The 21,805-nt window shown below is 41.8% G+C and overlaps 1 protein-coding gene across 1 annotated transcript in view; it reads right to left on the bottom strand.

The window, feature by feature from the left end:
• adgrv1 (adhesion G protein-coupled receptor V1) overlaps nt 1–21,805 on the bottom strand; it is a 153,053-nt gene that overhangs the window by 17,118 nt on the left and 114,130 nt on the right. The window contains exons 90-92 of the mRNA XM_078251549.1: nt 17,092–17,270; nt 13,605–13,762; nt 2,938–3,059 (exon numbers count right to left, since the gene is read on the bottom strand). Coding sequence (XP_078107675.1) covers nt 2,938–3,059; nt 13,605–13,762; nt 17,092–17,270 — 459 coding nt within the window. The remainder of the gene's footprint in view (nt 1–2,937; nt 3,060–13,604; nt 13,763–17,091; nt 17,271–21,805) is intronic.

Raw genomic sequence — 21,805 nt, 5'->3', positions numbered from 1 at the left:
CTACACTGCAGGCAGCAGGAAAGGGACGAGAGTTTTATACGTGATTGTGTCCTTGGGCAAGACACTGAACCCCGAAATTGCTCCCGATGCCGCGCCATCGGTGTGTGAATGTTTATCTGATGAAGTGACACCTGGCCGCAGCGAATAAATGTGTGTGAATGGTGAATGATTCCTGTACTATGTAAAAGCGCTTCCAGGTAGTCGTTAACACTGGAAAAGTGCGATATAACTACAGTCCATTGACATCGGAGCATTGGAGGGAGAAAACTGGGAGGCCTCAGGGGAACAGAGGTAGGGCTGGTAATTGTTCAAAATTCTTCGATACCTGAACAATACCAATTTTTATAAAAAAATCATTTGAACAAAAGGAAATGACAAAATTACACATTACGGCACAAATCTTTTCATTCAATTTCCAGCTCCTACTACGTGAGGCCCGTCTCTGTGCGTATCGTAGAGTTTTTCCTGCGTGTCTCTACAATGTGTAATGTTAGACAGCCAATCACAATCATTATTAGATCTTGGTAGAAGCATGCTGATTGGCTCACTGACTCTGATGAGATTTACTCCTTAGGTATTGAAATTGGGTATTGAATGACGAGGCAGTTTTTGATACTCGATACTAAGGAGGCAGTTCGGTCGGTGCCTAAAAATGATCAAATTCAGTACCCAGCCCTAAACAGAGGGAACAAAGGACTTTCATCTGAAGTGTTTCTGCAGGGTTAAGGCAGGTTATTTACCTCAGTCAAAAGACTAATTAAGCTTGTGCCAGTAAAAAAATGACAAGTAGAAAAACAAGTTTAGGAGTAAAAACAAGTTTAAAACAAGTTTTAGTAAGAAATGAATGGTCACTCAATCTCTCGGGACAAAAAGGAGTGTGTCACAGAACTAAAATAATTGATAAACTTGGTCATATAACCGATGACCACTGACTTTAAAGAGGACCATCACACTATTGGTCCACTGAAGAAACTGACCACATGATGTCACAGAGTAGGACAAACTCTATTGGAGCTCATAAACAAGTGTGAAGTGCGACATCGACTGTTGGCGTTGACATCACTTCCCTTCATTAGTCACTTTACCAACAGGAGGAGTTTACTTTGGTGCAACACTGTTGTCTTTGGCATGTGGATGCCACATATCACCACTGGTTACCACAGACCTGTTATGGCACACTTTACAGGCAGATGGTGTCTCTCAGAGGATGACAGAAGAGACCGCAACATTTATAGACTAGACATGAAAGAAAAGAGCCTATTGTGCCAGAGAGAGTGAGGTCCGGGGAGCTTCCTGGATGTCTGTGCAAAGAAGACATTTTTGAGTCGTTTAAGATGCAAGACATTTCCACATAACTACACATTACTCTGCCTTCAATTAATTAACTAATTAATTAGTGCTAGCATTTAGATCTGCAAAGATGTATTGATTAATCAATTAGTTGTCACTACTACTTAATTAATCGGCAACTATTTTGATCATTCTTTCCCTTGACAGGAAATGGAAATTAGCATTAGCTATAAACTGTATGTATGTATAATTGTTGTTCAAATGTCTACGTGGTAGCATGTGTTCGTATTAAATAAACATGAAATGAAAAAAAAAATGGATTAATCGGTTTGAGTGATTTTTTTTTAAATAAAGTAAAAAATCTTTCCAGCTTGTTAAATGTGAATATGTTTCTAGTTTCTTCTCTCCTCTGTGACAGTAAACTGAATATCTTTGAGTTGGGGACAAAACAAGACATTTGAGGACGTCATCTTGGGCTTTGGGAAAAAAACTGATTGACATTTTCTGACATTTTATAGACCAAACAACTAATCGATTAATTGAGAAAATACATAGCACTGTATGACTATACAATTATACTTTCAGGTAAGGGAAAGACAGCAGGCTTTACAACTAATTATCCCACTCAACACAGAAACATTTTTTTCTTCTAATCAGCCATGTGCAACCAAACAGTAATGATTCCAACATTATAAAAAAGAATAAACTAAAAATAATCCAGATAGTTATTATGATGCACACTTTTGTCATCTGTGTATCAATATATATACTATATATTGTATTACAGAGTTGGCCATGGAGAAATCTATTCGGTGATAGGAACCAGAGGTATCAGTTGAGTTCAACCTATATTCATTGATAATTGCCTGCTATCTAACTCTTTGAAGTTACAGTAGATAGCAGAGTACAGTAAATGTCAGCTGTGAAGCGATATGGAGTTATCTAGTGCTGCAATGAAGTCCTTTCTTTATCTCCTCTGATGGTTGGAGTCGGAATAAAGACACAGAAAGCAAATTAAGAGAGAGGCGAACAGAGAGACAACAAACGAAAGCACAAATGGAAAGCTGAGATAGAGAGAGAGAGAGAGAGAGAGAGAGAGAGAGAGAGAGAGAGAGAGAGAGAGAGAGAGGCTTCAAAAAGATGTGACAGTGATAACCCACCTCTCTCTCTCTCTCTCTACTCCCGAGCCGCTTTTTGCTCTGCCTCGGCCAACACATCAAAGCAGGGCTTCAAAGTGGGATGAAGTAGCCTTCATCACTCTCACTTTCTAAGTCAACAAAACATCAATACACACACACACACACACACACACACACACACACACACACACACACACACACACACACACACACACACACACACACACACACACACACACACACACACACACACACCTCTAGTAGCCCAAGCTTACATCCACACTACTACGTTTTCATGGTTAAACAGCGTTTTAAACAAAAATGATCTCCGTCCACACAAGCGTTTGGACTCCGTATCAGAAATGATCTCCGTGCGTATTAACATATCTGACAATTAATATCCCATGACTGGGTGTTCGCATACACTGGCCATACTGGGTGCTGCTGTTGATTGAATGTATGAATGAAATAACCGTAAGGAACAAATAAAACAAGTCAATGAACTTACCAGCAAGCAGTTAAAGATGACGTAGAGGATGAGCATCCACAGGGACCTGTAGGCCATATGGAGTCCTGCCCACAACCAGACCAGGGAGATGAGCAGGAACAGGTAGAGGACCAGCGGCACCTCTGGAACACAAGGTAACAACAGCAGAGGATTAAAAAAAAAACATGTGCACAAGTTAGTCTATCAACAACTAAATAAAATACTGTACATAACTGAACGTTATTCGTGTTATGACTAACGTTTAACATGATATAACGATATATATATACAATGATTCACACTGCATGCTTGAATCCAGATGTTAATGCATGATGTAGTTTCTGGATGATATACAGCACAGTTTAACGTTTATTTGTTGCAGTCTTTCTAAAGTGGGGCAGTAAAAAGGGAGGGTTGGTGTGTGTGGGCCCGGAGCGAGCCTCAGGAGCTGTTTACTGAACCGCTTCTTACAGTCCCAGTTCAGCTTCGGTGTATAGCCTTTCTGCTCCACAAGTCTTAATGAGTACACATGGTCCACATGTGGAGTAATGTGGACCCTGAATAAAGACCAAACTGGTGTTTGGTGTACATTGCTAGTGAGCAGAAACATACGGTTGGCTGAGAAGACCTCAGGCGCGCACACATTTTTTCTTCACATGTGGGCGCGCGCGCACACACACACACACACACACACACACACACACACACACACACACACACACACCATTGCTGAGGGCTGCAATCCCATTTTCCCCACTCAGTGCTTCATCTTTTAAGTATTTGCGGTGCCACTAATGATAATACTAACTGATCTAAGAGCCAGTGTGCAATCCTTTTGTTTGCAGAAATTACATAGACAACTGGCAGATTATCAACATGGACATAGAACTGATCACTCTGATTAATTCACTAAAAAGAAGTGTGCAAATGTGGTTGGCATTCATTGTCCAGAGGTGGGACATCTTCACTTCTCACAGTAGGAACACCATGACTGCTGTGTTATTCATTCAAAGCCACAACAGGCTTTTGGACAAACAGCGTGGTGGACAATTTCGTTTTTTTGTTTCCATTTTGTTTGATAATCTGTAGCTTTTAAATGTTTGAGCAAGTGTTTGCAAGATAAGACGAGACCACAGAGAGGTCTTTCTGCACGGGTTTCTAAACTGAGCTCTCATGTAGCAACTGGTAACCCACTTTGTGTCAGGGCTAATACAGCACTGTCATACAGGCATACAGTTTGTCATGCTGCACAAGTACAGGTGAATTCTGTGCCTTTATTTATAAAAGGTACAGTACAGTTACATTTATGATAATTTTAACCATTGCCCCTTGCACTAGTCATGATTCATGATGTGGGAGTCTCACACTGGAGTGGAGACTGAATTAAGGCCACTGACGTATCCTTGCACCTCATCCATATCGGGTCATGATGTTCCTCTCAGCTTGAAAAAGAATTCCCTTACCTAATATTGGAACGGCTAATTAGAGGACAAACAAAATGAACACTGCCAATCAGGAGCAGCCTGAGTCAACTGTCAAGAGTGACTCATCACAACAGAGAGAGAGGCCCCGATACATTAAACAGCTCTTTATTATCCTTTCTTTCAGGAGGAAAATAATCTAGAAGAACATGATGGAAGCAGCTGTTGACTAAAAACTGTATATTTTTAAATGAACGTGGTCCGTATAAAATAGAGAGTTTTACAGAAAATGAGAAAAGAGGCTCCACTTCATGCACTTCATTAGGGATAGACCGATTATTCTCCCAGGCTGATTACCTGTTTCAACGTTTTATTAGCTCGATAACCGATAAAGTTAATGAATTAAAAAGTGTTCTACTTTGGCTCGGCTACAGCTCTGTGTCTGTCCCTCTGCTTCAGTTTCACTCACCACTGAGTCTGACTTAATGTCCCGCCCACAACGCTATCTGACTCTCTTTTACTGGGTATTATGTTGAAAGTTTGTAGTTTATTAAATAATTGCTTAAAGCATTTCAACAAAGTTTTGTGTTAGAGTTTGTAACATTCCAAAATCTTAATTTTGACTTAAAGATTTTCACTGTAAATGCATATCGGTTCCAAATATCAGTTATCGGTTTCATTAACAACTAATAATCAGTATCGGTATTAGCCTTGAAAAAACAGTATCGGTCGATACCCACACTTTATAGCCTGCTTGTTCAGTTTTTGTGTTAAGACTTGTTCACACTACACAACTTTAACCGTAATTTTCCACTCCAGAACTAAAAAACCTTAAACCTAGACCTAAATCATTAGCCCGTTGTTTTTGTTGTTAGCTCAAGGGTAGTCTCGCTTTGCCAGACCATCTACACGCTGCGGAGCGGAGGAAGGTCTGGCTAGTCCACACAGCATTTCGGGACGGGAGAAAAAAGTGCTCTGGTTTATTGCCATTTCTTTAACCAATCAGAATCCTCATGGGCGGCGCTAAGCTCCACACGGAGCCGCTGTAAAATAGTTGTGCGAGAGAAAACTTAGATTGGACAGATAGTCTAGCTAGCTGTCTGGATTTACCCTGAGAGTCTGGAGATCTGAGAAGCAGTCAACCATAGTCCTCAGAAATCCACCAGAGCTTAAAATTCCAACACAAAGAACGTGGAAGGAAATGGACATCGGCGAAAATACATGCATCCGGCGGAATTTCACCGGAGCAATCCCGGAAGTGGAACGTCAAGGATATAGACTAGCTCAAGGGTGATTTTAGACCAAAGATGTCAATCAAATGTCTACAACCATACTGCATTTCTGTTGCTGCAATTAAAGTAAAAAAAATGTTTAGTGATTTACTCAAGATATTCTGTGAAATACTTACAAACAGACTTTGTCTGGTTTGGTAAAGTGGCTGGAATTTGCACCTGCCCACCACTAAGATCATCCTGTGTGCCTGAGAGTGTGACGTAAACATTGGTAACTTTCAGCTCAGGTGGGGTTTTCTGTACCATGGCCATACGGAGCACATTTTAAAAAGTTCACAATATAACACAATATAATCTAATATATTACATAAACATAAATGTATTTCAAGGCAACATCTTCAAAATCAATTGTACCTCAGACAGACATAAATGCTTCAAATCCAAAGGGAAAATTCAAAATGAGACTGCTGAGTCACTCTGTAGTCTGCTGGTTGGGGTTACATGGGACATACTGTACAGTTCAGTTCAGTTCACAAGTAGGATGGAAACACAGGGCACTGGCCCAAGGTTTGCACAGAAAGCCTTCACACTTAGGTGCCAGTTCCACCACTCTGTCAGTTCCACTCTGCTCCGAGTGCTGCTCCTTATCTCACTGCAGCTTTCCTCTGGCTGAACCTTGTTTTTTAGCCACATTTCCTTCTTCTCAATTTTTTTTCCCTTTTTATGCCTCTCCCTTTCCCTTTGAGACTTACATCCTGCCAGTGTTGATTCATTTTGCCAATACTCTGGTCATTGTTTTCCCGATGCTTCAGCATCATTATTTCACACGTAGGGCCCTACTTTAACAATCTGAGCGCATGGGGTGAAGCGCATGGTGCAGGTGCGTTCATGGCGTGTCCAAATCCACTTTTGCTAGTTTGACGGCGGAAAAAAGGGCGCATGGTTCAAAAGGGTTGTACTTAGTGTCTTCATTAATTCATAGGTGTGTTTTGGGCGTAACATGCAATAAACCAATCGGTGTCATCTCCCATTCCCTTTAAAAGCCAGGCATGTTTGTACCTTGGCTCATTGCTATTATGATGGCGGATTTGCACCGTAATATTTTTATTTGTAATCTTTTGCATGTTTGTGCGCTACTGCGCTTCCCTGTGTGTGTAACAAGCATAGTGTGCGTGCGCTGTGCACGAGCCTAGGCGCATTTTACTAATTCGCTGTTAAAATAACAATGAAATGCTGCGCTAGTGACTTTAGACCAGGTTTTTGTTGGTCAATGGCGCGATCACTTCCCCCCTGCCTCAAGATAGCAATACACCAAGAATTCACCTGAACACACCTCCCTGTAAGACCAGACATGGGCGCATAGATGGGCGCAAGTGCATTTGCTATTTAAACGATGCAGGCGCTGGACGGGAAATTTCCAACTGCGTCGGTCTTAAACTAGCAAAGACACTTGCGTCGGGTGCCGGGTGAAAGATAGGGCCCCTAGTCTCTTTGTGCTTAGTCTACATCCTTGACGTCCCACTTCCGGGATTGCTCCGGCGCCGCAGGAAATTCCGCCGGCTGCATGTATTTTCCGTTTCGTTACGCTTTCTTTGTGTTGGAATTTTAAAATCGGTGGATTTGTGAGGACTATGGTTGACTGCTCCTCAAATCTCTGCAGGGTAAATCCAGACAGCTAGCTAGACTATCTGTCCAATCTGAGTTTTCTGTTGCATGACTATATTGCAGCGGCTCTGTGCAGAGTTTAGCGCCACCCATAACAATTCTGATTGGTTTAAAGAAATGCCATTAAACCAGAGTATGTTTTCCTCCCATCCCCGAATGCTGTGTAGAGTAGCCAGACCTTTGGAGGAGGGTCTGGCAAAAGCTAGACTACTTTGCGCTCTACGCTCACTCTGGACATTTTATTTCTGGATATTTTATGTTTCCTCAGAGTCGATACATCTGCTTCAGAAGCCCGTTCATCAGTTGCTTTTCACCGTTTTTTCTCAGGCCTCTCAAACTTTCTACTGTTTCTAGTCAGAGCAACATTGACTTTCTTTTTTTCTCTATCTCTGTTTTTCTGTTTTGCACATCTGTGTCTATCTGCTCCCTCTCTGGTTTGAGTTTTCCAACCATGTAAGCACATACCAGTCTGTGGACAGGGCAGAGCTCCCACAGTAAGAACAGGTTCCCAGAGCCAAATGCTGACTGACTGTTTGGCTCGATACCACTAAGAAGAAGCGGAAAGGAGCAGAGCAAGCACAAGTTTTCCGAAGTTACTGTATGTGTGCATATACTTGTATGTGTGTGTGAACATGCATGAATAGCCTTTGCATAGACACGTGAGAGAGTCTCAGCTCTCTGCTAGAGAGATGCTAACTGATATTCATGGGGATCTTTGTGTCTGGCGGCGCTAAGAAGTAAAACAAACAGTTTAACTGCCCAATAGGGGTGTGAATCTTCACTGGTCTCACGATTCAATTCGATTACAATTATTGTGTCAACGATTCGATATCACGATGCATCAGGATGTGTCACCTCCTCAATATTATTATATATTGCTACACATGGTTTTCATCGACAAATTCAAGCAGACAGATATATATGAACTCCCCTTTTAATTGCATCTGCTCTTAAAAAAGACACTTCCTGAATGTAACGGAGTCCGAACACAGCAGACAAAAGGCAGAAACAAAATAAAGCAGCGAGCGGAAAATCAAAAAGTACCATCAGTAGGCAATAATCGAATATGGTCTGTTTCAACGCCCCTATCCCCCAATAGTGAAATTTCTGCTCAACCCTATTTGAAGTGATGTCCTCTGGACATCAGGGAGCTACTTTTCTCCACAGGAGAACAGGCCCACGTTTACATTTGACCACAGCTGGTTCCTGGTGTGAGAAGACAAACTGAGAGAAGATCTTGGGTTCAACAAAAACAGCCGGGGCAGAAACTCAAGACATCGCTGTGACAGAGAGGTCAGCAGATGTAATAACAACAAGCTGTAATAAACGTGGGTTGAACACGTACAGACACCCCACACACAAGTTATATGTGTGTGAACTAAGAACATTTAGGCACTGTGTTTTTTTATATTGTTTAACTGCAGATGATATACTGGTAGGAGTATTGACATTACTAAGAGTACTAAGGTTGCAAAGGTATGTTGTTTGTGTTCTTTCATGGTATAAACACATACAAGGAATTCACAAGTACATTTGGCAATTTATAAAAAAAAAAAACTAAGCCTAACAGTGCTCAGATCTTTTTGGCATTTTAGGCCTTTATTTGAGAGGACGTGCATGCAGCAAAGGGCTGCATGTCAGACTCAAACATGCGGCTGCTGTGGCGAGGACTGAGCCTCTGACCATGGGGTGCATGCTCTACCAGGTGAGCTACCCAGGCACCCAAGAAGTGCTCAGATCTTTTAAGTAAAAGTAATGATACAAACATTTAAGAATACTAAATTACAAGTAAAAGTGAGTTTTAACTACTTTCTATACAGTTTGGTCCAGTGACTCGCTCACAGGGTCAAATGATAAATCTGAGATGATTAATGAGGTAGGAAAGAAGAAAAAAAGTAGTTGTTATTTTATTATTTAAACGAACCCAAGAGAAGTTCAGAGGGAAAATGTTTCTTTGGTGGATCTTAAACAACTTGCATACATATAAAATGTATAATAACAAATATTGTATTTTATAAGCTTATCCAATGTTTTTAAATGTAAAATCCTATACTGAAAAGTAACTAGTAATTATAGCTGTCAAATAAATGTAGGACAGTAAAAAGCTTTTCCTCTGAACTGTAGTGGAGTAAAAGTATCAAATTGATTGTGTATGTATTGTACTTAAGTACAGTACTTGAGTAAATGTACTTGCACCACTGAAACCCAACACTCTAAATATTACCTTGTTACTACATCTGCCTCATAAAAACTCAACTTTAATGCACCAGTTTGTGAGGAATTACGCCGCTAACATCAGTTCTATCGTTCAGGAAAACAGGAAGCAGCCGCCTTCAATTTCAAAAGTTATTGTCATTAGAATGCAGGAGCAGATTGAGGCTCTGTTATTGTTTTAGTGGTTACATTACTCTGCAGTAATAATCCATGTTTGGTGACAGGCGGTCTAGTTATAGCTCAGAACAATAGGATTTTATTCCTAAAAAAAACAACTAATTATAATTATACAAATTATTCCTAAAAAGAAAGACAACATAATACAAGAATATGTGTATACATAGCCATAACAAAAATATCCAGTAAAACCAGGTATGAGAACACTAATCCAGTCCTGATCCATCTATACAAGAGTTTGCATTTCAAGGCTATTAATGACGAGGCTATGCAAAATATAAACATGTGTTTGGCATCCGAATAAAGCAACTACACAGCCTCAAAAACACAAAGTACATAAAACAGCACTCTGCAATCAGACCTCCATCACATGTTTTTTGTTTATTTCAACATTCCTGGCCACTCAGCAATTCAACAAGAAAAGTGAAAGTCTACTCACTTCTGTATCAAAAGAACATCATGTTTTGCAAACACACCTTGTGGGCTGAGTGAGGGCTCTGATACGGTCTTACTGATGTGCTCTGAATAGTTTTGCTGTTAGTCCAGTTTATTTATGTATTTGTTTGGCTGGCAAGCCTTGCACTGGGCACAATGGAGTTCTAATCTTTGCTCAGGGGCAGGTACATATCTGCAGGTTGGCACCAACGTGCTGACCAATATATCATATTTTCATCACTATTGCGATATAAAAATGCATGACGAACACATCCCAAAAGACTGAAATGCGATGAATAAGGGAAGTCAATGTTATTTTGGGATGGGTACCGAAACCCGGTATTAAACGGGCCTCAAGGATAAAACTAGTAATTATCATCAAGCTGCAGCTTCTCCCCTGCTCTGTGTCGGGGCTGAGCTCCTCCGCATACACACACACACAAACATACACACACTGAACAAATTCAGCTGACGGCAGATCAGAGAGGCCGCGGTGGAGACAGTAAAGTAGTCTCGCATTGCCAGACCTTCCTCCACAGCGCTGCAAAGGAGGGTCTGGCTAGTCTACACAGCATTCCATGATGGGAGAAAAACGTGCTCCGGTTCATTGGCATTTCTTTAAACCAATCACAATCGTCATGAGCGGCGGTAAGCGCCGGACAGAGCCACGGTGCCACTGCAAAATAGTCCCAGGAAGGACTTTGTTTTGGTGGAACATGTGTATGTTCAGATTGGACAGATAGTCTAGCTGGCTGTCTGGATTTACCCAGCAGAGAACTGAGGAGCAGTTAACACATAGTCCTCAGAAATTGACCAGAGTTTAAAATTCCAACACAAAGAAAGCGGAAGGTAACGGACCTCTGGCCGAAAAGATTTTCCTGCGGCAACGAAGCAATCCCGGAAGTTGAACGTCGGGGATGTAGACTAACAGTAAAGTAACTCATAGGCGAAAGTGAAGACAGCTCGAGTCGGAGACAACTACGCTTGTTACGGTAAGTAAGTGCAATAAAACCTTTGCGAGCCAATACTTTATTAATACACCGGTTCAACAAGCATAAACATGTAGACATGTATATATATTTTAATCTGCTCTGCCCCAGTCTCTCATCCACTGCCTGCTATGTTTTACACCAGCACAGCGCAGTAGCTCGGCTAATAGTGAATTGTAACACGCTAAAACAAAACTGTCTGTATTAAGTCGGTTTATCATAGTTTACCTCGTATCTTAAAATTAGCAAATTCTTGTAAACTTAGCTGCTGGCTGAGACTAAAAACCAGCACCTCCTGCCTTTTTTTTCCCTCTAAATTCACATGGCTAATTATTATGCACGCCAATAACGTCATGGGACCTTGGCTGCGTTTAATATGCACGCTTCAATATTTGTTTATTTATCGCAAGTCATATCGCCATCACTATAATGAACAATGTTATCGCACAATACAGATTTTCCTCTTATCGGGCAGGCCTAGGGCAGAAACACACACTGGCACACTTGCTTGATTTCACTGACGTCAAAAGTCCTGCTATATCTTGCACGGCCCTGTGGGTTTTTACATGTGGGCCTCTCTCACACACACACACACACACACACACACACACACACACACACACACACACACACACACACACACACACACACACACACACCCACACCCACACACAGATAACCCCTTAGCTTATCTCCGAATGGCTTCAGCTATCCCACAGGTTCTGCACGTAGCTTAGCTGGATGGGAACGTCAAGGTGAAGCAAAACATATTTGATTAACATATCAAGGCGACTCAAAAGTTTTTTTGTGATTGGTCTTGATCTTTTGTCTGACCACTACACATTGCAGGACTGAAACTGATCAGGGTTGTTGTAACAGTGCCTGTGGCTTTCAGGGAACGAGCAGAGGCGTAGCCTGTGTTTAGAACAACACAATATTACAGGCCTTTCCATCACAGTTGTTTTATTCCCCATTGGACTCTGGACACGTTGAAACAAAGCCAATACTGATATAGTGCAAAGAATTGTACACTGCACTCTGCAAAAGCTACAATAAAGAAAAGAAAACTGCTATAACTAAATGCAGTCCATAGTGTTTGTGTACATGTTGTGTTCATGCTCCTATGTGTGCATGTATATGTGGTGGTACTGTGCGTCCACATAAAAACTAAAGGTCCAATCAACACTGATTCATCACTGCATGAACTTTGAAAAAGTATTTTGCTGTCCAACTTTGGGTTTTTGAACCCATTTGAATTGCCGTTCATGTGCAGGTTTTCACAGAGCTGTTCAACACAAAACTCACACATACTGTATTTACACCTCAAAGGCCGGTCTTACTTCTGTGTTTGTTACACACATCCTCAGTAAGGACTTTAGACTGCTGCTTTGAATAGTGTGTGCTGTGCTTACCTTTCCCGGCATTCTCTCTCTCTCTCTCTCTCCCTCCCTCTCTCTCTCTCTCTCTCTCTCTCTCTCTCTCTCTCTCTCTCTCTCTCCCTCCCTCCCTCCCTCCCTCTCTCTCTCTCTCTCTCACTGCTGAAACCTTGTTTTCCTCTCTACTTTTTACTTTCAACACAGTACAGTACCATACTCCGCATCTCCTTGTCCTTCAACTCACCCCAAACCTATCCTGCTGTCCACACCGTCTCCCATATGGAAAAACCCTCTGACCTTTAGCCTCAGACTGGTGTGTAAACATGAAAAAATATTCTCTTGTTAATAATGCAGACCTACCTGCAGCTCAGCAAAGCACTGTTTTGGTTTCCTACACTACTTCAGAGGCCACACACAGTGTGTCGGGCAAACCGCGTGCCAGCCAAAGGACTAGCACAAATCCAGGCTTTGCTTTGTCATTGGAGGGCCTTGACTGAGCAAAACAAGCTGAAGCCGGCTGACTCTCACTGAGGGCCACTGAGTCCAGCCATGATACTGAGGGACTCAAGTGGTGTGGCTAGGATCTTCATGTGTGGGCTACTGATTCTTTGTAAACCATTACTCTATGACGGTTATTTCTCTGCAAACAAGAATCTTACATCAAGTACAAGGTTGAGGTTGTTTCCACACATCTTACTGCACTGCATTGAGGGCATTTTGGAGCTTTAAAGGACCTTAAACAGATGTGGTAGAATGTTTTTCAAAGTTGCTGTATGAACAAAAACAACACCAGAGTGTTTAAAATACATGTCTACCTAAGTGCAAAAGTTTTAATTTAGAAAAGCAGGTATTGTTTTGTTCCTGTGTCATAAATCCCTTGGGTACACACACACAGAGCAGACAGAGACAGAGCCTGTAAGCTGAGCAAGCTAGGGGCTGACATTTTTAGCCAAAAAATAGGGGTGGATGCAGCCTAGTTCCTGAGAGCATCCTGGCAGCAGGTTACTTGGTTTTGTGTTATTTGTACACAGTGAGAGATTGTGTGACTGTGTGACTAAATAAAACCACTGAATACATATTTATGCCTCATATACTGTAGTAGAACACATATCTCAAATCGATGCTGAAGTAGAACTGCATTCACTTATGTGTGTGAACACACATGCACGCATTTGGTACCTGTGCTGTTGGTTCGTCCGCGGTACATGTCGTCGTAGGCCTTCCACTGCTGAGTAACCTGATAGGCGTGTATGAACACGACCATGACTGCAACCAGACAGATGAGAGGCACCAGCACTGCCGTGCACAGAGCTGCATAGATGTTTGGGATGAAGCACCTAGAGAGGGACGGAAAAAAATTGGGAGTGATGTGTTTTCTTTTTCATGTAGAAAGAAGCAGAATGTACAGAGAAAGTAGAGGAAATGATGCGTCCGGCTCAAAGGTAAGCTCTAGAAAACGGAAACATATTACATCACCATAATGCTCTATATTTAGTCCAAGTTAGGACTTTGTTTCTTCAAGTTTCACAAACAGGATCTGGCTGGTGAGACCTCTGAGCCTGCCTAAGACTCAAGGCGTTCTTGCCCAACAACAGCTTTCGCCTTCAACTGCAAAACACGTATGTTCTTAAATCTTCTGAGCAACCAGTTCACCCTGCAGCCACAGTGGGATAATATCTAAGGCCAAAGGCGCTTAAAAGTGTTTGATCTATTTAAAAGAAGGCAGAACCTTTTTCAGGAACAAACAACAAACAAATGTGTCTCCTGCTTTGAAAGGGAGATGAATATGGAGTGGTTATGTGAGTTCATCTGCTGATCCTGCCGAACAGTCAAAAGCTTTTTTCTTGAAAAAGTGGAATTCTTTATTTAAGCAGTCTGTTAAATTACAATGAAGTGATTTCTCTTTCTGCAATTTGCCTAGTGTGACTCAGTATGACTTGTTTTCCTGGGAAATCTTCATTGAGTTCTTTCCCAGCTTCTGTCCAATCAGATGTGTTTTTTCTTTACAACAACAACCGAGCAAAACATCTTTCTCTGGTAAAAATCAACATCATAAAAACTGTAACTGCCAAAACACTCATGTGACTTTGACCTTTTCACAAAACAAGCTCGGCCCCTGGTTTGGTGGGAGCGTGAAATACAGATAGGACCTCACAGCAGAACTGAGTAGTCGCAGAGATATAATTAGAGCTATGCTAGCCATAACATAGCATGAAGTAGGCCAAATAAAGCATTGCGTTAACCGGTGCCAGCAAGACAGCCAGACGATGAGAGTGTAAACACACTGGAATATGGATATGTGTATGGCTGTGGCCTTGTGAGAGGATGAGATTCTACTGTAGTGAAAAAAAAAAAAAAAAAAAATTACCCAGGGACACATTTTACCAACTTTATAGTTTGGGAGGGAATAAATAAAGTGAGTAATGCCTTTTATGGGGGATTTTCATAGAAATACTGCAGGGATTTTCTTTTTTTTCATGTGGTTGGACTGTTATGGGTCACTTAAGCACAGGGCTTTGTGTAAGGAACACCTAATATAAAGTTAAAGGTATAAGTCAACTCTATCTTAAGGAGACAGACATGCTTCTGTAGTATCCTTTGACTTGCATAATGTGATGACAGGACATAAAAGTTGTACATTTTCATTTCCACAGGTAAGACTATAAAACAGCCTGCATGGAATAGACACTTGTAGATGTCAGGTTTAAATGTCCGCCTCCCCAGGAAATTACTTGAGCAACCAGCTTTGAAGTAGCCACACTAACCATGAATCAGTCTGTCCAAGTAACACCGTTTATCATGTTAGACTCAAATAACAAAACCAAAAAAAAAAAATAATTGTTTTTTCAACTCCAAATCATGGTTATGAGATTCACTTCACTAGCAAAAGCTAATTGGTAAAATTTCAGTGATCACTTCTGCTCATCAACAGTGAATCAAAATGATCTGCTGTATGTCCCACAGTAAGAATCAAATGAGGTTCAACCAACAGAGCACTAATAGGAGCTCTCAACCACACAATGTGAGACCCAGATAGATGAAGGTACACCTTAATGTACGTAATGTATGTAGTAAGTACTAATCAGGGTTCAACATTTTTTTTTCACTGTGAAAAGTGAAAACATTTTTTTACTTGCCCAAAGTACATTTTTCTGCCCCCCCCCCCCCAAAAAAAAAGTGTCAAAAAAGTACAAATATCAAGAAAAAAATGGTCACACTTCAGAAAAAACGTATAAAAAAGCATAAACAAACGAAAAAGCATCAGATTATTTTTTTGTTTTTTAAACGATGAAAAAAACGCCAAGCGCCAACTCTATTCTTGATTGGCCAACGGCACATTCAAATCATATCACTCAACAAGCATTCTCTGACGGTAGCAAGAGAAGGATAACGTCACTTTATGATATGATGATGCCTGAACAGGCAAGTAGGTTGTTATATTTACTTTCCCAACATGGCGTTTTACTTGACCAGGGCCATCGGGCAACCCTTACTGTTGAACCCTGCTAACTATATGGAAGACAGAGTACCAGCACCACAGTGGTGATAGAAGGGTGACAACAGGTAATCATGACAAAAACAGGGCGAAAAGTTGACTTCTGTTGATAGGACACACATGAAATAAAATATGTATGACACAAAAATGCTCACTGACGCAAGGTTTGAGTTTGACACCTGTTTGTAAGCAAGCCGGGTGAAACTGAGACAACTTGAGTGTTGAGAAAACAAGACGGCTACCTGTTTACATGCAAAAGGAGAGAGAGGGGGGGGGGCGGCGAGAGAGCGAGAGAGAGAAATAAAAGGCTGCCTCATTCCCTGTGAGGAAGGTACGCTTCCAGGGAAACTGAATACTCCTCTGTATCCTTGAGTCTCTCATGTATACGCTCACTGTCTTGCAAACACCCTACCCATCCACCCACAGGAAACACACATACACCCTCGATCCCAAGGATAACAGCCACACCTAAGACCTCCGGCTAATTTTAGATTTAAGTGCTTGAACTTCATCGGTATTTGATCTAGCCTGTCACACACACGCTTTATCCCACACGCAAGATGGCCCCTGAAGCACATATTGCAACGTAAAAAGTTTACTACGGCAATTACCACACATGCACACACACGCACGCACCCTTAGACACACCTGACTAGCGACCATTGTGCAGTTTTTTTTTACAAAGTGTCCTCATATGTTGTGTTCTAGGATTCAGGTGCTCTATACATAGATGGCAACCAGTTATTTATAGCACACACACAGACAAAAAAACAAAGCCAAATGGGAAATGGGTTATTTAAGATTGCTCCCTTCCTCCCTACACCCTTCCGTGTAAAAGCCTCCACCTTTAAGGTGAAGAATCAGGTTTCTATGTGGGGAGACTCATTTATTCATTCATTTGATTGGGCAAACTACCTCCTCACATGTCACTGGCTCAGGTGTTTTCTGTTTGCTCACCTCTACCCTGAAGTGGAATTTCCCTAGGTCTGCAAAAGAAACTGAAGTCACCACAACTGACTCAGACTGGTGTAAAAAAATATACCCACGGGTCCTCTTACAAAAACAGATTACGTCAGTGTTGGGTCGATTCCACCTCCCTTTAAGCAGTTCTAAAGATGACTTGTGTGTGTGTGTATTTGTGCGTCTGTGTTTTGCAATGTCCACACTCACACATCTCCTTGCACCAGTCCGTATACACTGTGTATGGTCCATCCGTAGCCGCCGAGCAAGACGATGACCAGGACAATGATAACGAGAGCTGGAAGTCCCCAGCCCAACAGGAAGTACAGCAGGTATCGACGCTCTGTGTGCTCGTCATTCATCACCAGAACTTGCCAGAAGTTCACCGCCTGGGGACAGATATTGAGAAAACAACTTGTGTAAAGAAAAACAGATATGTGCTAACACAAGCAACACCTTAACTATATGGACTATAATATTTCTCGATAATGTTGTGAGGAAAATGAAAACGTTTTTTGGAGTTTGAAGGAGTTTTCCATCTTTCTTTGAGAACATTTGGTGCTCATAGTGAGTGAAGAAGTACAACCACATTTTTTAATCACACCCACAATAGCTATATTTGCTTTGTAATCTAGCAGGCTTTGATAGTCTCATCCATTTGAGACACTGAGCCCTGCATTGTTACATAAGCAGCTTTTCTGAACACCTGTTGGTTGCAACACAATGTATTAACCCTGTGTGAAGACCTCCGCAGACAATAACATATCTCTCAGACAATGTTAAACCGCTGCATTAGTGAAGGGCAAAGGGCAGAGGTTACTTTCAAGTTTTAACGTTGAGCTACAGGGAAAAAAACGTACCCCTTAGATAAAAGTATCTCTTTATTTTCCCAGTCTTTCTTGTGGGCTGGGGTTACAAATGGGTGACCTTTACTCCATCTAGCCTCATTACGACCACACCGTTTACAGCCTATACAGATTTAACTTTCATTTAAAAAGGAAAATAAATGTAGAAATGGGTTATCCATAAAGCAATTCCTTCGTTTGTTTAGAGTAATAAAGATTTACGCAACAGCTAAACAACTATAATGATCAACAGCTGATGATGTTTATGACTGTCCATCTACCTGCGGACTGCAGACTTATAGCTGGAACACACTGGGCGCGTAAGTGTCGCGTAGCGTAGATACGTGCCTGATCGTGCGCTTGGCCATTCATACCAGACGCATATTTCTATGCGCCCGTCACAATGCGATCCTTCTCCTCTTAGCTCTAGGTGTTTTATTTTGAATGTGTTTTATTTTTGTAAATCATCCGGCTGCACTGTGGTCTTCCTGTATGTGATTACCTGCCTGGCTTGTGAAGGGAATTCTGTCTAAAATAAGGCCCTAAGGCCTGTCAAATCTGACTCCAATTTATTAATTCCCGCGCCTACTTACATCGAACACACGGATCAATCTGAGACGTAGAGTTCAGTTAAGCACTAAAGAACAAAGACAAATACAACTGAAACTATCTACACTGCTGGATGCCACTGATGGTAAGTGCGTATGATGTAATGTAGGGTAAACTGATCCTTCAAGCGTGATTGAAGCAGTAGCATTGTTGGGAAACTCGCCACCTGGATGTCTGATCACATGGTTGACTGACTGGCTAGCTTGATGGCCATTGGTGGCCACTTATCCACCCATTATCACAATCAAATACATCTGTCTACTAGCAGAACACTGGCAGGGATCGTCCAACAACAAAGCAGTGAAATTAGCACAATGTTTGGCTCACTAGCACTTTGAAACCGGGTAAAAATGCACATACAGTAGGCCAATGCAAGTCTTTAGTAGGTCTTTCCTGGCTTAAAGAGCTGTTCAGTATTGTTATGTAATATTATGCATGTCAAGGATGCCACTGCAGTCAAGAAAACACAGGTCTGGATAGTGATTCAATTATTGGCTGTTTTCTGGCAAAATGTCATTGGAGTTAGTGCATATTCCTCTGACCAACTATTGGACATCCTTACACACAATGCAGTTATTGATTTGAAGTCTTTTTTGTGGTCTGAGATGGGTTTGCTAGCGCCAACTCATATCAGCTACTTAGCTGAAAGCAGCTACCTGATTGGGGGGAAAATGAGCTGTGAGACATCAATGGGGTCGATACAGAGACGGTGATCAATCAAAGGAAGAGTGGCAGCAATTTTTTCTTTGTCAGCTGCTATAGTTGCTGACAAAAAAGAAATGGCCAGGGACAATTTTGGCAGGGGTGTTGAAGCACAAAGGGCAATTAAAAAAAAAAGTGTGAGTGAGCGACTGTATGAATAAAAAAAAAAGTGAAATTTTTTTCTCCAAACCACATTTTTCCTCCTTTCCACCCTCCTTCTGGGGCGAATCATAGCTAATGTTTTTTCCACTAGATCATATCAGCTTTACTACCATACTAACTACTCCAATGTGCATTGCACAATGCATTTTATCTGTTATCGTCATACAAATTCTAACACTTCTTAAGCCACATGAAAGCCTTTGGTCTGAGCCTTTATCCCTTACGATATCTCACAGGTCATCTGGTAAACATTCTGACATGAAAAAAGGGGCTAATCTTATAATACTCCACCAATAATAACGTATGTGCCAGAAGAGATTATATCCACTACATAAACAATGATTATGTTCACTTACAAACGTCACATGACAAAGGGCTGATGGCAACAAAACACCAGTAGTTACGCAAAAGGGGGACAACGAGAGGAAAAGTTTATTTGGGGACAGGTCTCCACGGTATAATGCTCTAGTACAATACATACAATTACTGGTTAAATTTGTTTTCCGTGTTAACGTGGTGGAACTCATTTCAACCCAGACTAAAAGACTTGTACACATTCTTGTTGCCTGATTCATTGTTGGACACAGAATAACTGTTTTAAGAGATTTTGAGTCATGACGACAATGGATCACATTTCCCACCTTAAAATGCAAAGTATTATTTGGGCCTGAGTTCCGTTTTCAAAACACCCTGAGCCACCACCCAACGAAGATATGTTAGTTTGCAGTCATTTTTAAACTGAATATGTAGGGCAACAGTTAATACAAACAAGACAAAGTTGCTGTCACAGTTAATGTCAGTGGATTGTTTCCAAAGTTGAATTTATTTTTTTCTTCCTTATGGAGGATTCTTTATGGTTTCCTAGCCTCTATCAAATCTATCAAACCAGGCTATATTCTTGAAGTTTTAAAAATACTAATCAAACAACATGAACAAGGAGTTATTTGAATTGAGTCAATGAATTTGTTTCACTTCAGGGCAGGCTTTGGAGGAGAAGGAGCAGCTGAGGTAAAGGGTCTCTCCCTGGGGCAGCCCTCCTCTCTGGAGGAGCTGCTGATGAAGGCCACCACATTCCTGTGATTTATCAGCAGGTCATAAGTCATCTAGGGTCTCTCTGAAGGATTAAAATTGGCTTAGGCGAGACGTACACTGGCAGCTAAAATCCTATTATTATTTTGGCTTTGTGTCTGTAATTGTATGACAATTAACAGATAAAATAATAAGTGTAGTATTTTAGTGTTTAAAGCTATAGTGCGTAGTTTCTGTCGCCCCCATGAGGAATTCTAAGTAATGACAACAACACTGTCGGCGCGTCCACATGATACAAGCCTTCTGTGATCGCGCAAGCGCCCCCACCCCTCCTCCACGCAGTTGCTAGTAGCCAAGGAGGACAAGGATGATTAAAAAAACATGATGGACTCTTCTGCGCGGGGATGTCGCCGGACGCCACAATCTTCTGAACATAGCCATACCGAGAAATACAGAGAGAGTTGTGTGGAGCTGATAGTCTTAATTAGCTTTGTAGCAACTCATTTGGCAATGGCTTGAATGTGAATGTGATTTCGGTGCCTCATTTCGGTACCACTTAAATGTCTGCGCTGCTCTCTGATGCTCTGAAACAGACGGTAGAGGCAACAGAAGATTGCTTAGATACTTAAGTTTCATTTTATCTGCAGTATGCACTGCTGTGGTTTTATCAAAGAGGCAACCTGGAAGTCTGTGTCTGTGTAAGTGCTGCTGCTTTCAACCGCCGCTCCTGTCACAGCGCGGAGCAGGCACACTTTGCTCCTCCTCCCCCCTGTTGTGTTTTGATGTTGTACTGTCACATGACTCAGCGGCGCCGGGCAAACGGAAAGCAGTCAGGCCCGGCAGCGGCCAGCACAGAAATGCAATGAAGGGAGAAATTTTATTACATTTTTGTATTGTAGTTTCTGAACACTCTACCTGAAAAAAATGATTTGTTTTAATTTGTACTCAAGTGATAACTGTGTGCACTTTGTTTATTTAAAAAAATAATTCAGACATGACAATGTATGGGAAAAAATGTTTTGTGCTGTTCTATTGTTTCTGAACTAAAACTATTATCCATCCATCCATCCATCTTCATCCGCTTATCCGGGGTCGGGTCGCGGGGGTAGCAGCTCCAGCAGGGGACCCCAAACTTCCCTTTCCCGAGCCACATTAATCAGCTCCGACTGGGGGATCCCGAGGCGTTCCCAGGCCAGGTTAGAGATATAATCCCTCCACCTAGTCCTGGGTCTCCCCCGAGGCCTCCTCCCAGCTGGACGTGCCTGGAACACCTCCCTAGGGAGGCGCCCAGGGGGCATCCTTACCAGATGCCCGAACCACCTCAACTGGCTCCTTTCGACGCAAAGGAGCAGCGGCTCTACTCCGAGCTCCTCACGGATAACTGAGTTTCTCACCCTATCTCTAAGGGAGACGCCAGCTACCCTCCTGAGGAAACCCATTTCAGCCGCTTGTACCCTGGATCTTGTTCTTTCGGTCATGACCCAACCTTCATGACCATAGGTGAGAGTAGGAACAAAAACTGACCGGTAGATTGAGAGCTTTGCCTTCTGGCTCAGCTCTCTTTTACGTCTCAACGG

Source organism: Sander vitreus, chromosome 5, assembly GCF_031162955.1.
Source record: "Sander vitreus isolate 19-12246 chromosome 5, sanVit1, whole genome shotgun sequence".
NCBI classification, from domain to species: domain Eukaryota; kingdom Metazoa; phylum Chordata; class Actinopteri; order Perciformes; family Percidae; genus Sander; species Sander vitreus.
The sequence above is the reverse complement of the archived record's forward strand: the minus strand, read 5'-3'. Positions and strand labels throughout refer to the sequence as shown.